We start from the raw sequence: 16,425 nt of genomic DNA on the forward strand, positions 1-16,425 counted from the left end.
CCGCCAGCCGTCCCCACCTGGCCTCCTCCATCTCTTTCAGATGACTGTACTAGCTCCGGTCTCTTACATTTCTGTTTTTTTCTTCCTCCCTGTCTTCCATCCAGAATGATCTTTTAAAATCACAAACCTTATCATACCACTTCCATGCTAGGTACCTTGTCATAGTTTCCCAGTACAAAGATCCGACTGATAATTATTCCCCACAAGGCCCCCTGTGGAGTGCCCTCCCCTAGGCACTCACTAGGCCTGATTGAACTATGCAGGTCAGCTGCAGGAACTTACTTCCCCAAGTGTGTCTGCCAGTGTCACCTGCTGCTACACTCTGGAATGCTGCTCTCTTCTCCCAGCCTGTTAGCTATCTCCAACTCATCGTTCCACTCTCAGGCTTCACTTCCTCAGCCCTACCTCAGCTGCAGACTAGGTCAGCTCCCCAGTCAGAGCAGACCAAACCATCTTTTCCTGCATGGTACGTCTCATGCTGTTTTCATTTGTGTCCAGTTAACATTAATAAATAAATAAATAAAAATAAATAAACTTTTTTTTTAATTCTCGTTATTGGTCAAGGATAGTTTCTGGCACCTAAAATGATATTTTGTAGCCAGTGATATAGCTCAGTGAAGCAACACCTGCCTGGCAAGCAGGAGATCATTAGTTCAATTCCAGATGCTAAAAAAAAAAGTGATTTTATAAACTATAAATGATCTTATATTAAAGAGTGTGAATTTTTTTAATTTATTTGTAACTGAAGCTGAACTTTGGTGGATGATGTCCATGTTTATATGTTTACAAGTAATGAATGGCAGGAATGTCTCCTTAGGGCCCATGGTGAAGCAAATCTAGATACTCCTCAATTCCATGCAGATTGGCCATAGATATTGTGAGGATTAACATGCAGACAGACCCTGCCCACTTTCAACTCATAGCATTTCACTTTAGAGACCTACGATCTAGACGGGTGTGGTAGCACACACCTGTATTCCCAGCCTGAGGAGGCTGATGCAGTAAGATCCCCATGAGTTTGAGATCAGCCTGGGCTATATAGCAAGTTCAAGGCTAGTGTACATAGAGAGACCCTATCTTTTTCTTTTTCTTTTTCTTTTTTTTTTTTTTTTGGTGGAACCAGGGATTGAACTCAGGCCCTTACGCTTGCCAAGGAAGCACTTATTCCATTGAGCCATCCCCCTGGCCCCGAGAAACCCTATCTTAAATTTTAAAAAAATAATAAAATTAAAGACTTAAGGTCTGTCTCCAGTGGTATTTTCAGGCAGCTATGGCATTTCAGAAAGCCTTACATAGTCTGGGTACTGGAAGCAACACTTTTGATCTGGAAAGAAAAAAATTTGCCCTTATGCCTTTTATTGAGACAAGTCTCACTATGTAGTTGAGGATGGCCTTGAGCTCACTGTACAGTCCAGATTGCCCTAAAAATTGTGGCAATCCTCCTGCCTCAGCCTCCCAAATGCTGGAATTACAGGTGTGTACCACCACACCCAGCTTGATGCTTCCTAAATATTATTTTGTGATATGTCTATAGAAATAGCCCTGCTAGGGCCAGGGATACAGCTCAGCAGCATAAGCGCCTGCCTGGCAAGAGCAAGGTCCAGGGTTCAATCCCTGGTACCACAAAACAAAAAAGAAAAGAAATAGCCCTGCTAGCACCAAGTATGGTAGTGCAGCCCAGGCTCCCAGAATTCTCGAAATGGAGGCAGCCTGGGCTACATAGTAAGATCCTGTCTTTTTTTAAGGAGCAGCCCTGCTGAAATGGAGCAAGGTTCTTTGAGAGATTCCAAGCCCCATGAAGCCTGTGTCCCAGGCCTTTTGTTGAATAGGAGCTTATGGGATATTCACTCACCAGAAACTGTGTTCTGTGTCTGTTCTCTGTTAACAGGAGACCTGTAGGAAGTGTCAGGGACTCTGGAAAGAACATAATGGCCTTACCTGTGAAGAGTTGGCTGAAAAGGATGACATCAAGTACCGAACTTCTATGTGAGTAACGCAATACAGGGGCCTTGTCAACTGACTCTCAGGTCGAATCCCCAGTACTCTGCCTTTGGTTAAAGGGGCAGAACGAGCTCAGGTTCCCCTAGGCTAGATTGATCTCAGAGAAGAGCCCAAACAACCGAGCCCATTTGCTCACCTCCACATTCTGCAGGAGCTAGTTCCAAAGTCAGGTGGTACAGATGAAATGTTTGGCACAGTGACATTCGTTAAGTGTGTGCCCCTTTTCCTTATTATCTAAAGAAATAAGCAAAACACATCCTACACATACCGCAATTATGTTGCTTATGTCTCTGTTCTACCATTCAGGTAGCCTAAGACAGTAAGTAGATCTGCCAGCCCCCAAAATGCAAAGTGATGCCTCAGCAATAATGACCACGACATGTGCAGTGATCTCTGCATGGCTAAGGCTTTACAAGTGCTGATTAGAATAGAGTGACTTAAGTATCTATACCACAGGACCCTTTTTCTTTGTCATGCACCTAGCCCTGCCATGCTGTGCAGCTGATCTGTCCCATGGGGTCAGCCTGAGACCCTCCAAGTTCCTTTATTTCTTCACTGCTTCCCCTTTTGTGAAGAGTAGTATTCTCATCATTGTGCCTGGGTTCTGGCCACATTTATATCCAGGCACAGTGGCGCACTCCTATAATCCCAGCACTTGGGTAGCTGAGGTAAGAGGATCACAGTGAGTTCAAGGGCAGTCTAGGCTACATAGTGAGTTCAAGGCCAGCCTGCACTACAAAGTACGACCCTGTCTCAAAAAGAAAGAAAGAAAGAAAGGAGAAAGAGCCAAATGCAGTAGCACACACGTGTAGTCCAGCAGTGGGAAGGTTGAGGCAGGAGGGTTGCCATGAGTTTGAGTCCAATCTAGGATACATAGTGAGTTCCAGCCTAAACTATGTATCGACACCCTGTCTCAAGAAAAAAGGAACAGATAACTTACAAAGCAGGTAGCTTTTCTTTAAGTTACGAATGATGCAGAAATTATGTGTACCATTTCTCTTTATACCCACTGGTCTAGCCTGAGTCACATGGATACAGCATGCTCTGAAGCAGGGATCGTATATAGCCTCTGCACGAATTTTTGTCTGACTTACTACAAAAAGAAAGAAGAGATCGTTACTCAGAAAACAAAATGGGGATTGATGTTTGGGGCAGGTAAATGCTGTTCAGTACCCATTCTGATCAGAAGGCAGCTGAGGTAGAGCCCAGGTAAGTGTCCTGTGCTCACACAGGTAGTGAGGCATAGCAGAACTTGAAACCAGGCACATGACTTCTGGCTGTGCTGCCTATCACATCTTTGGTTGGCAAAACAATGCTTCCTCCCCCAATGTTGTCCTCCTTTCCTGAGTAAAGGGACTTTGCAGATGTATTTAAGGTTATGGGCATTGAGATGGGGAGATTATCAGGAGAGCCCAATCTGGTTATATGAGTCTTTAAAAGCAGAGAGTCTTTCCTAGCTGTGTCAGATAGAGCCACGAATATAGTGATGCTTCTGAAAAGCAGGAGAAGGACTCAACCTCCCATACTGGTAAGCTCCAGGACTCAGCAGCGGGGCTGCACATATTTCCCAGAGGGAACATAGTTGATTTTTCTTGCCGTACTGGGATTGAACCCAGGACCTTCACACTGAGATGTAGCCTCAGTTCCTCAGCCCTTTTTTACTTTGCGATAGGATCTCACTAAGTTGCCCAGGCTGTGTTTACACTTGAGGTCCTCCTGCCTCAGCCTTTTAGACTGGGAATGTAGACATGTGCGACATCTAGCTTATCATTGCTTTTGAGCAAGACTTCTGCTCCTGTCAATACTGGCCCAAATAGCATCTGAGTCACCCTCGACAGTTGGCACCGTGGCCCCTCTCAGTCTGGTCATCCTCTAGGTCAATAGGAAGTAGGTCAGAGTGGAAAATTCCAACGTGGTATATGTTGATTCCAGAATTCAGAAAGTCTCCTTGGGGCCGGGGATATGGCTCAGTGGAATAAGTGCTTCCCTAGCAAGCACAAGGGTCTGAGTTCAATCCCCGGTTCCGCAAAAAAAAAAAAGTCTCCTAAATGTGCTTCTTCCTTAGTAGAAGCAAATGCAAGACACACAGCCCTAGTTTAACTATGGGAATGATATCCTGCTGTACACCTCTGACCTCCAGGCCACTGGGACTTCATAGAGATTCCATATTCCTACCTTCCCCACGGGGTTGTTTCCTACTCTGTGTACCTGAATAGTGCATCCTAGAATGCCTTACCAGGTTCTATCTGCAGGTCGACCAGGTATAAACAATGTATTGCCCTGGTGAGTGGCAGATGATATAAGATCCTTTTCAGCTGCCAGTGTTCTCTACCAGTGGGAAGAGAATAAAAGAATTTCCCAGATCAGTAGCTGTGTACCAGTTGCCAAGAGCTATGTTTATCTACTCTGGTGAGAAGTGCCATCTGGAGCCTCAGCTGCAGTTAGTACCTCATTAGATTTGGGGTCATGCATTGTGCCCCAGGACCTTTAGTGCAGGCCAGACTTAAATGTGTGGAATCAGTACTCTGCATCTTTAAAGTCTTAGATGGTGACAACAATTTCAAGAGATGCCCATAGGACTATGGTACTGGTTGGAGTTGCTACTTGACTTTCCCCCATGATATACCTGTTTTTCTGTTGACCAGGCAATGAAGGAATCCTGCCAATTTCCAGGTATCAAAATTAAGAACCTATAATCCCAGCACACTGGAGACTGAGGCAGGAGGATGGTTACAAGATCAAGGCCAGCCTATGCTACCTAGTGAGTTCGAGGCCAACCTGAATTATAGACCAAGACCCAATCTCAAAAAAATAAACAGAGTATGGACAGGGAATTGCAAGTGTAGGAAATGTGGCTCACTCTTGTTGCCTTGAGTAACATATTAAGAAATTGCTGTAAGGCTGGAATGTAACTCAGTGTAGATCACATGCCTAGCATCCAGGGAGCCCTGGGTTTAATCCCTAGCCCTATAGGAAGGGAAGGAAGGAGAGAGGGAGGGAGAGAAGCCAACCTGTCTTCTGTGGTTTGTAGATGGTTGAGTGTATCCCTGTCCTGCAGAGGTTCTTGTGCTGGCATCTTGGTTCCCACTGTGGTGGGTTGACACAGTGGGACTTGGGGGTAGGGAGCCTGCTAGAAGGTGATTAGGTCACAGAGGCACTGTCTTTGAAAGAGCAAGACCAAGTTAGTCTTGCCAGAGCAGATTGTTACAAAAGAGTATGCCTCGGGAAGCATGGTGGTACAGATTTGTAATCCCAGATACTTCATAGGCTGAGACTGGAAGAATGCAAGTTTAACAGCCTGGGCAATTTAATGAGACCCTGTCTCAAAATATAAAGTACTAGGGCTATAGTTCAGTGGTAGAATGCCCCTGGGTTCCATCCCTAGTACCACAAAAAAAAAAAGAACGAGCCTCCCTTCCGCCTGCATTTTGTCTCACCATTCCATCTGTTCCGTGCATGCTCTGCCGTTATGTGTCTGCCACAAGACCCTCATCTAGCCAAGTGTACCAGCTTTCTTTTGCTGGGAAAAAATTACCTGACACCCATAAGTTAATGGCAGAGAGGTTGATTTTCGTTCATGGTCTCAAAGGTTTCAGTCCATGGTTAGCTGGTTCCAAGAAACGTCATCACAGGGCCGGCCAAATAGCTCAGTGGATTAAAGTGCCTGCAAGCAGGTGCAGGGGCCAGGGGTTCAATTCCTGTACCTACTTGCCGGCCCTGCCCCCAGGGCATGCTGAGACAGCAATTGATACTGGGTATGGTGGTGTACGCCTATAATCCCAGCTCTTGGGAGGCTGTTAACAGGCTCACTTAGATCACTATGAGTCCGATCTAGTAGTAAGACCCTGAACACCCAAAAAAAAAAAAAAAAAAATCGCAGAAAGACATGGTGGAGGATAGTTCTTAATGCTTAACATCCAGGAAATAGAGAGCAGAGGTAGCACCAGGGAAGAAAGAGAGCCAAGAACCAATCACAGTCCCCAAGGTCACACCACCGTGACCCACCCAGACACCCAGGAGTGTGTCTTATGAACCTTCTCCATGTCTCAAGCTCGTCGAATCATAATTGACCATCACACCAAGCAAGTGTTAATGTCATGCTCTTGAACCTCCAGAACTATAAGCTGATACAAACATTTGTTCAGCACCTGACCTCGGTCATGTGTTACAGCAATGAGATATGAATACAGACAAAACCCTACCTTGTGCTGGTGATGGCCATGATGGATTTGTTTTATTTCACTTTTTCATATGAAAATGTTCATGGTGGCCCACGCCTGTAATCCCAGCACTTGGGAGGCTGAGGCAAGAGAATCCTTTTGAGTTCGATACCAGCCTAGGCTACAAATTGAGCTCAAGGCCAGCCTGAATTGCATAATGAGATCCTGTCTCAAAAGGGGGGTGGGGAAGATAGCGCAGTAGAATAAGGGCCTGAGTTCAATCCCTGGTTCCAAAAAAAAAAAAGAAGAAGAAGAAGAAGAAAGAAGAAGGGGCCAGGAAGATGGCTCAGTGGAATAAGCACTTCTCTGGCAAGCACAAGGGTCTGAGTTCAATCAATCCCCAGTTCCGCCAAAAAAGAAAGAAAAAGAAATAATAGCCTAATGAGCCCCCAAAGTTAGCAATATTGTTCCTCCATCTCTTGACTCCCTTTCCAGTAAAGTTCTGTCTTGCCTATTCCTATTGTCTTTTAGTTTGCTCTTTATAGTTTGGTTTTTTCGGCAGAACCGGGGATTGAACTCAGGTCCTTGCACTTGCCAGGGACGTACTCATTCTACTGAGCATCTTCCCATCCCCTGCTCTTTATATTTTGTTTCTCATATAAGAGAAACTATGTGATAGGCCCGGGGAAATAACTCAGTAGAATAAGTGCTTGCCTGGCAAGCACAGGCAGGTCCTGAGTTCAATCCCCATTACCAGAAAAAAAAAAAAAAATGCAATACTTAAACTCACATGTCTGATTTATTTCACTTAACATTACAGTCTCAAGGTGCATCTTTTTTTTTTTTTTTTTTTTTAAGATGGTCTTGCCATGCAGTCAAGGCTGCCATTGAACCTACTGTGGAGTCCAGATTGGTCTCAAATTCACAGCAATTGTCCTACCCCAGCATCCCAAGTGCTGGGATTACAGGCATGCACCACCATGCCCAGCTCAAACTTTTTCTTATTTAAAAAAAGTCAGTACATTCAGAGAAATGATGTTACTAAAAACAGTGCCATAGAGAACCCCAAAAACCAGCACTGTGGCAACAATTAACCTGGCATAAACTGCCAGAGTCAGCTTTTTCCTTTTGTCTCCTCCCCCTATAACTTCCTCGGGGATGGAGCAACCTCTCCATGAATTTTAAAACATTTAAAGACATACATTCAGGTTGCAGCTGCCTGAGGCAGGGAATAACACATAGGCAAGAGCAGACAGTTTTGAAAGGCTGCAAACCTGACAGGGACTCCAGGCATGCTCAGTCAAGGCCAAGGCCACCTAGGCTGTCACCACTGGCTGAGCTTTGCTCTGCACAAACAGCAAGTGAAACAGGCTAGGTTGACTAAGTCTCAGATCAAAACCAAATTGTAAAGATCAGGACAAGAAAATTTTTTTTTTCCTTCAGTTGGCTCTTAAGTATTTAAGGAAGGAAATCTCTTACAGCTTGAACATAGACAGAGACTTCAGAGACCACACATGCCAAAACAAAACAAAGAAATTTTTACAAAATATTTTTTACAAAAATAATTTTTAGGATCACAAGTCTGCATCTTGTACAGCAATTAACCACTAAGAAGAATATATGCAGTGTATTATTTGTTGAAAAAAAAATAAAATAAACAAAAAATAATAATAATTTTTAGTCAGGCGTGGTGACTCATGCCTGTAATGTCAGCACAAAGGCCTGAGTTCAATCCCCGGTTCCACAAAGAAAAAGAAGTATTCAGGCAAAAACTTACACATGAATGCTCATTGCAGCATGTTCCATAATCCTCTATAGGTGAAATAACCCAGGTGGCCATCAAATGAAAATGGACAACCAAATGTAGTGTCATGAAAAGGAACAAAGTCCTCATAGCTGCTGCACATGGAGAAGCCTTGAAAACACTGCTCTGTAAAACAAGGCAGACACAATGCCATCTCTTGTGTGACTGACATTTTCACTTGACCCCAACTTACAGTGGTTTCACTTTGTTGTTCTACATTATCATGGAGTTAACTCCACTGAAATTTCTCTGAAAAGCATCTTGATTTCGGATGGTTCAGCTTACCATTGTTATGTTTTTATGATGGATTTATCAGGATGTTAAATGTATTTTTAACTTAGGGTCCAGCTTGTAACCACATTATATGTCAAGGCACATCTGTATATGAAATATCCATAGGCTTATGGATATTTGCCTGTCACAGAATCAGGGCAAACCTATAGTGACAGAAAGTACGTTAGTGGGTTGCAGGAAGAGTAGGGAATGACTCTAATAGAACTAGGTTCTTTCTTTTCAAGTAGGAATATTTATTGGAGAAAAAGAATAGGGAATAGCAATAGCTCCTGAGATATAGGAGAGCCCTGGAATGGGTTGCCTAGAACAAGTTTTCTTTGTAGGTAGGGATGACAAAATATTTTCCAGAGCTAGATCTTAAGTTATAATTACATGAATATACAAATACTTCTGAGTGGTACACTTTGAAAGGATTTAAATGAACAATTTTGTATTTTTTTATTTCACTTTTTTTTTTTTTGTACCTTGCACTTGCTGGACAGGCGCTGTTCCACTGAGCTATATGCCTAGCTTTTTATTTGTTTTGTCAAGACAAAATCTCCCTGTGAAGTTCAAGTTGGCCTTAAACATGCTGTGTACCCCTGACTGGCCTCAAACTCAAGGGGATCTTCTAGCTGGGCATGGTGCGCACATGACTATAATGCCAGCCTTGGGAAGCTGAAGCAAGAGGATTACTTTGAGTTCAGAGCCAGTGTGAACTGCATAGTGAGACCCTGTGTAAAAAATGGGAGGGAGGGCTGGTGAGATGGCTCAGTGGTCTAAAGTACCTACTTAGAACAAGCTAAGCTAAGCAAAGCATAGGGACCGCGGTTCAATCCCCCAGCACCACATGCCAGCCAGCCCCGCCCCCTGGTGGGCTGAGCTGGCCACACACACAAAATAAAAAAATTATATATATATATATATATATATATATATATATATATATGAAATTTTAAAAAAAAATGGGAGGGAATTCCTCTTGCCTCAGCCTCCCAAGTACTGGAATTACAGGTGTACACCATCATGCCCAGCTTAAATGGTCAACTTTATATTCATTCTAGCACAGGAAAAAAATACATACCTACACATACTCAAAAGAGAACCATAGGATTTTGATTTTTTTTTTTTTTTTTTTTTTGGAACCAGGGATTGAACTCAGTCCCTTGTGCTTGCCACGGAAGAACTTATTCCAGTGAGCCATCTCCCTGGCCCCATAGGATTTTGAGTAACATATACTATAGGATCTGCAGATAGTGCCCAAAGAGGAATTTCCACTGAACATGAACAGCTGTAAGAACAAAGGGGAGACTAATGGGACTCATGGGCTGGTTATGAGGACCTGAGCACCAGGTCAGCAGACACAGCCGCAGCTCCGGCTTTTCTTCCTGTGCTGCCCCTAGGAACACATCCTGTGGGGCTGCCTGTTTCCTGCCCAGTTCATAATCCATTTGCCAAACTACCTACCCCAGCTTCAGAAAAACCAACTCTGGTTTTTGTGCAATCTCATTCTCATTTCTGTGCTACTGGGTAGTGGTCACCACTTCCTACAGTTACAATTCTTTTTTTGGTCCAGGACATTGCTGGCCCTTCCTACTTACTGTTCTTATGAATGCAGAAGCAGAGGACATGGCTAGCTCTTCATGCATTATTGAGCAGTAGTTTGAACATTACTGCAGTGTTGAACTGGCGACATTTTTCTTTTGTCCCCCTGTCCACTTTAAGAATAGCTTTTCTGGGCCGGGGAGATAGCTCAGGGCCAAAAGTGCCAGCCTGGCAAGTTCAAGGTCCTGAGTTCTATCCCCAGTCCACGCCCCACCAAAAAAAAAAAAGAACAATGAGTGGCTTTTCCACCCTTACCATACCCTTTATTATTTCATTTTGTGACAGGTGGCTTGCTATGGAGTCGAGCAAGCAAATACACCTTGTTTCTGTGCTTTTAGGAAGGGACAGTGTAATCTCAGTTCTTTTCCAACTCTCCTCTCTTACCAAGCCTGAGCAGCTGCCTAGAAGAAAAATCTGCCAACTCCAGACAGCCAGTGTGCAACAGCAGAAAGCTAGACTTGAGGGAGAAAGTGGGTGCTGTAGAACATTGCACTTGTGTTTTACACACAGGCTTTCCCATCAGAAACTTTCTCATCAGAATCTTAAGCCTTGGGGCTGGGGATTTGGCTCAGCTATAGAAAGCTTGTCCAGCAAGCTGGAAGCCCTGGGTTCAATCCTTGGCACCAAAAACAGAAAAATAAACCTCCCCTAAAAGAATCTTGAGCTTTAACATGGAACACTGTGACATATCTTCACAGTTGTTGAGTAACTAAAATCATGAATTGTGCAAATACCAAGCTGACAATAAGTTCACTTTATTTAAACTTTCTTCCTGATCATGCTTCCTATTCATCAAAACTTAGAAGTCTTTTGTTCCTCTGTAACTTTAACTGATTGTAAATTCTTTAAAGCCAAAGGTCTACTTTTTCATTATTTTGGGCCTCATAAATTACAAATAAACAGCAGCCAAACCAAATGCATCTGGCTTCTTAAGATCATGCTGTAGCTGTCTCTCATATACCCACAGTTCAAGCCCTGGCGTACCTGACACACCTGTAACCTGGGACAGTTCCTGCACTCCTCCTGTGGGTTCCTGCCTGGAGGAATGAGATACTGTTAGACGGGCAAGTTCTACTTGTGGCTGTCTGCTGTAGGCCCTGTGTGCTAGCCCTGGTTCTGGTGGCATACCTCTGCATTCACTCCTGTTGTGCCCCTGCCATCTTCAAGGGAGACAGATACACAGTCTTGGTCCAAGGGGTGAAGCATCATTTTATGGTTTGAAACAGTGTTGTAGAAGAAATTAGGGCAGCAGACAGCTCCCACTGAAGAGTTTTGTTTTGGTACTGGGAGTTGAATCTAGGCCCTTCAAACTGAGCTATCTCCTCAGCCCTATTTTTATTTTGAGACAGGGCCTTGATAAATTGACCATGCTGAATTAGAACTTGCCTCAACCTTACCTAGTGCTGAGATTATGGGCCTGTGCAACAGGCCTGGCTAGTTTGTCTCTTTGGTCTGCCTGCCATGTCAGTCCAGATGACTCTTGAACAGGAAGCCTCCCTACACGCTTTCTCTCAGTCATGACTGAGTCATGTGTGCACCATGCCCTTGCCGCAAGAGGGTCTGGGGGTGTCAGGCTCTAACGTGGGAGACTGATGTTCCCAACCCAGAAGTCAAGAACTGGCTATTGAGTCACCTCCTGTCCCACCCCCATCTAAGTTTTCAAAACCCCAAGATGTATAGCTGAGTTTGGGGTTTACTGGTTCTCAGTCATCCAGCTTTTAATATATAAAACACATAATTCAGAAGGACCAAGTTTTTTCTCACCATTTTAAATCTTTGCGATTCCTATAATAAAGAAATAATTTTTTCTTAATGTGAGGTTCCAGACACTGTGCCAGAAGCTTTATGTCTTTATCATAACCCCAAAACATCATGAGAAATTTATACTTTCCAAGGGTCAGCCAGATAGCTTAGCAGATTAAAGTGCCCGCTTAGGCAGATACAGGGACCAGGGGTTTGATCCCCAGCCTGCCCTGCTGGCCCTTTCCCCACCCCCAGGGCATGCTCAGATGGGAAGGAGACTAGGCGTGATAGCATGTGCCAGTAATCCCAGCTCTTGGGAGGATAAAAAACAGAAAGGATCAGTACAAGTCCAATCTATGTAGTGAGACCCTATAGACCCTGCAGTAAAAAAAAAAGTTATACTTTCCAATTTACAAGGAAGAAGGTGAGTCTCCTTGTAATTAGGAACTTTACTTGCAGTCATACAATTGATAAATTATCAATTTTGAACTAGTCTCAGATCCAAAATGTAGGTTCATTTCACTTTATTCCTGTTTGTTTGTTTTTAATAGGGTCTCACTACTTAGGTAAGGGTGATCTTGAACTCACTCTGTACCGCCACTCTTCCTGTCTCAGCCTTCCAAGTGCTGGAATTACAGCTCCTGATTATAATGTTTTTCTTCTTCATCTTTCCTGCCAGCTTTAATCATATTTTCTTTTTTCAGTGAAGAAAAAATGACTGCTGCCCGCATTAGGAAATGCCACAAATGTGGGACTGGCCTTATCAAATCTGAAGGCTGCAATCGTATGTCCTGCCGCTGCGGTGCTCAGATGTGCTACCTCTGCAGAGTGTCTATAAATGGGTACGACCATTTCTGTCAGCATCCCCGCTCACCAGGAGCCCCTTGTCAGGAGTGTTCACGATGTTCCCTCTGGACCGACCCGACTGTGAGTAGATCTGTGGCTTGGTTGGGGGGTGAGTAGCCTTACATTCCTGCAGTGAAATTATTTTCTGTATGAATGGCAAATTTTGAACCAGGAAATTCATAAATATCAACATAGCCGGGAGATGGCTCAGTGGAATAAGTGCTTCCCTGGCAAGCACAAGGGCCTGAATTCAATCCCCAGTTCTGATAAATATAAATATAAATATAAATATAAGTATAAATAAATAGCAACATAAAATTTTGAGAAAGTAACCAAAAGCTACTCAGCAGAAAGGTTGGCAGTATGGGCTAGTGGTAGATTGCTTGCCTAGCACACAAGACCTTGGCTTCCATCCCTACAACCACAACACAGACAAAGCTGCTCATCAGACAGTGGGCCAGGCATGGCAGTGTGTGCTATAGTCCTGGCTGTTTTGGAGGCTGACGTAGGGTCACTGAAGGCCAGGAGGTCAGGACCAGCCTGAGCAACACAGTGAGACCCCAACTCAAAAGCGTTCTTTCAGTCCTACAGGAAACAAGCTTTTATATATTGCATCTGAGGTATTGGTTATCTTACAAAGCTCACAAATACAATTTTTTTTTTTTTTTTTTTGCGGAACCAGGGATTGAACTCAGGCCTTTGTGCTTGCCAGGCAAGCGCTTCTACTGAGCTATCTCCCCGGCCCTACAAATACAAAATTTTAGTTCCTTGAATAAATATTAACAAATAGCTTGACCACGTAAGTATATTCCAGAAATGCAAAGATGGTTTTGTCTTTTTTTTTTTTTTGGTATGCATGCTTTATTTTATTTTATTTATTTATTTGTGTGTGTGTGTATGTGGCCAGCTCAGCCCACCAGGGGGCAGGCTGGCTGGCATGTGGTGCTGGGGATTAAACCGCAGTCCCCGTGCTTTGCTAAGCTTGTTCCAAGTAGGTGCTTTAGACCACTGAGCCATCTCACCAGCCCCGATGGTTTTGTCTTAACAACTCTATTAATATAATTTACCATATCTTTATATGGTAAAAGGGCATTTGATAAAATCAAACATCTGTATGTAAATGTTTTGTTGTTTCGCTTTGTTTTGTTTTGGAGTTATTTTGTTTTGAGACAGGGTCTCATTATGTAGTTCAGGCAAGCCTTGAACTTACTTTAGAGCCTTGGCTGGCCTCAAGCACTGGGATTACAGGCATGCACCACCACACCCAGACTCGGTGGCAGGCTCAGTACACAGGGCCAGCATGGTCATTGAACCCTGGTCCCTGCATTTGCCTAAGCAGATGCTTAATCTGCTGAGCTATCTCAGCAGCCGTGGCTGCAGCCTTTTGAGTCATGGGATTATAGGCATGTACCACCACACCTGACTTATGTAAAGTTTTTTGTTGTTGTTGTTGTTTTGTTTTGTTTTTTGTGGTACGGGGGATTGAACTCAGGACCCTGAACTTGCCAGGCAGGCACTTATTCTCCTAAGCTATTTCCCCAGACCTTGTAAGCTTTTAAAGTAATTTTTTTTTTTTGGTGGAACCAGGGATTGAATTTGCCAGGGAAGCGCTTATTCTACTGAGCCATCTCCCTGGCCCCTAAGCTTTTAAAATAGGTTGGTTTTTTTTTTTTGGTTTTTTTTTTTTTTTTTTTTTTTGGGGGGGGGGAACCGGGGATTGAACTCAGACCCTTGCACTTGCCAGGGAAGCGCTTATTCCACTGAGCCATCTCCCCAGCCCGCTTTTAAAATAGCATTTAAAAAATACTTCCTGAATATGACTTTTTGAAATTCTGGTATTTCAAAACTGTGTATTTAACAGTGAGATACATAGCAGCATTCCCACAAAGTTAAGTGTGACATACTTGCTGCTGTGTTCTGGAAGCATGCGTCCGTACTGGAGGTCAGAACCCATGCCACCTGGCATCCACTGGGTATTACTGTTCAAGTACTTGTGTATTAAAAAAAAAGAAAAATTACCATTTTCAACTGGGAAAAAACCAAATGAACAACTGGAAAGCCTTTATAAGCAGTAAAAAGATGACTAGGTACAAATGTCCCAAATATCACCCAGTGTAGTCACACATGCCTGTAATGCCAACACTTGAGAGGCTGAGGCAGAAGGATCATGCCAAGTTTAAGACCAGCCTTAACTACATAGTGAGACCCTGTCTCAGGGGGAAAAAATCCAGAATACCATGCTTTGTTCTTATTTTTCATTTTTTATGGTACAGTAGATCCAATGCAAGAGGATTCTACCACTGAGCTACATTCTCTGCCCTTTTTTATTTTTTATTTTAGACAGAGTCTCACTAAGTCACCCAGGCTGGATTCGATTTATCATCTCCTGCCTGAGCCTTCCAGGTAGCTGGGATTAGAAAGATGTAATTCTGCACTTTTCTTTAAATACTTTTTTGGAGTTTTTTTGCAGTACCGGGGATTGAACTCAGGACCTTGAGCATCCCAGGCAAGCGCTTATTCTACTGAGCTGTGTCCCAGGCTCTTAAATACATTTAATACTTAAAAAGTATCAATTTTTAAAAATTATTTTTAAACTAAAAAGCCCAGTCCTGAGCTGATCTGTAAGAATAACAGTGTGCTAGTAAGCACACTTGTTCTGCCAAAAGGTGATGCCATTGAAATGATTTCCCTGCTGACTCTAAGCAAGCATCTCAAGGCCCTCAGGATGTAGGCCTAGTGACCGATGGTCCTATCAGCTTTTGCTGAGACTACTACAGAAATAGGCAAAAGGGACCAGGGAGATGGCTCAGGGGAATAAGCGCTTCCCTGACAAGCGCAAGGGCCTGAGTTCAATCCCTGGTTCCGGAAAAAAAAAAAAAAAAAAAAAAAAAAAAATAGGCAAAAGATCAAAGAAACAGATAGAGACCAGAAACAGGCATATAAAGATTTAATGTACAATACAGATATGTCTCATCACAGTAGAAATGACAGATGCATTACTATTGTAGACTAGCCAGCGGGGCCTGAAGTGGTCCAAACAGAAATCCCTATCCTCATGGAATGTAAACTGGAGCCCTTGGTGTATTTCATGTTGTTCAGGAATAATTGTAGAGCTAGAGGAGACAGCCACTGTAGATAGAGCAGGAGGAACAAGGCCAAGCTGAGGAAGTCAAACAAATTGGATCCATTTTGGGACCACAGAGAGGGCAGGTATGGGCTGCAGGTACTCAGCTGTCAGGGTACAGGGTACAGGGGCCGCCTCAGAGCCTTCTTGGAGTCTGAGTGCAGAGGGAGGCACTGCAGGGTGTTACAGGGATTACGGCTCTAAAGTCACACTGGTTGCTTTACAGAGCAAGGTGACTGACCTTCAGCAGTGATCATGGGCACTTGGCTAAATCACTGGGAATACTTTGAGGAAACAGTGATGACTTGTAACCATAGACTAGGAAAGGTCTTTCTGGTCTTTTTTAGCATTGTATCAAATCCAAATTAAGAACATGAAATTCTTGGCAAAAACACCATGAACAAAGATAAAAATAAATAAGAACTGAGTAAAATACTTAGAACACATGATTTAGAAAATGAGTTTTTCTTTGGGTGGTACTGGGATCTAACCCAGGAGTACTCTACCACTGAGCTAAATCACCCAGCCTTTATTGTGTGATAGAATCTTGCTAAGTTACCCAGCTAGGCTGAGTAGCTGAGATAACAATAGGACTAAGGACCACAGGAGCCAGCAGAGTGTAGCAGGGACAGCGACAGCTAGGGAGGATGTGGGGCCCTCACAGGTGTGGCTGCTCAGCTTGCTGGCATGTTACTGCGTAAGACCATGGCTATAGCTTCTGGGCCCCCAGAGGCTGAACATCTGTATTTCTTTTTTTTTTTTTTTTTTTTAAATCTGAGCTATCTCCCCGGCCCTACAAATACAAAATTTTAGTTCCTTGAATAAATATTAACAAATAGCTTGACCACGTAAGTATATTCCAGAAATGC

General features: G+C 43.5%; 1 protein-coding gene across 2 annotated transcripts in view; it reads left to right on the forward strand.

Annotated features, from left to right (window-relative positions):
- Rnf216 (ring finger protein 216) overlaps window positions 1–16,425 on the forward strand; it is a 170,848-nt gene that overhangs the window by 137,522 nt on the left and 16,901 nt on the right. For both annotated transcript variants that reach the window (XM_004629597.3, XM_004629598.3), the window contains exons 14-15: window positions 1,889–1,986; window positions 12,291–12,513. In XM_004629597.3, coding sequence (XP_004629654.1) covers window positions 1,889–1,986; window positions 12,291–12,513 — 321 coding nt within the window. The remainder of the gene's footprint in view (window positions 1–1,888; window positions 1,987–12,290; window positions 12,514–16,425) is intronic.

Source organism: Octodon degus, unplaced genomic scaffold (genome assembly GCF_000260255.1).
Source record: "Octodon degus isolate 3935 unplaced genomic scaffold, OctDeg1.0 scaffold00031, whole genome shotgun sequence".
In the NCBI taxonomy this organism is placed as follows: Eukaryota; Metazoa; Chordata; class Mammalia; order Rodentia; family Octodontidae; genus Octodon; species Octodon degus.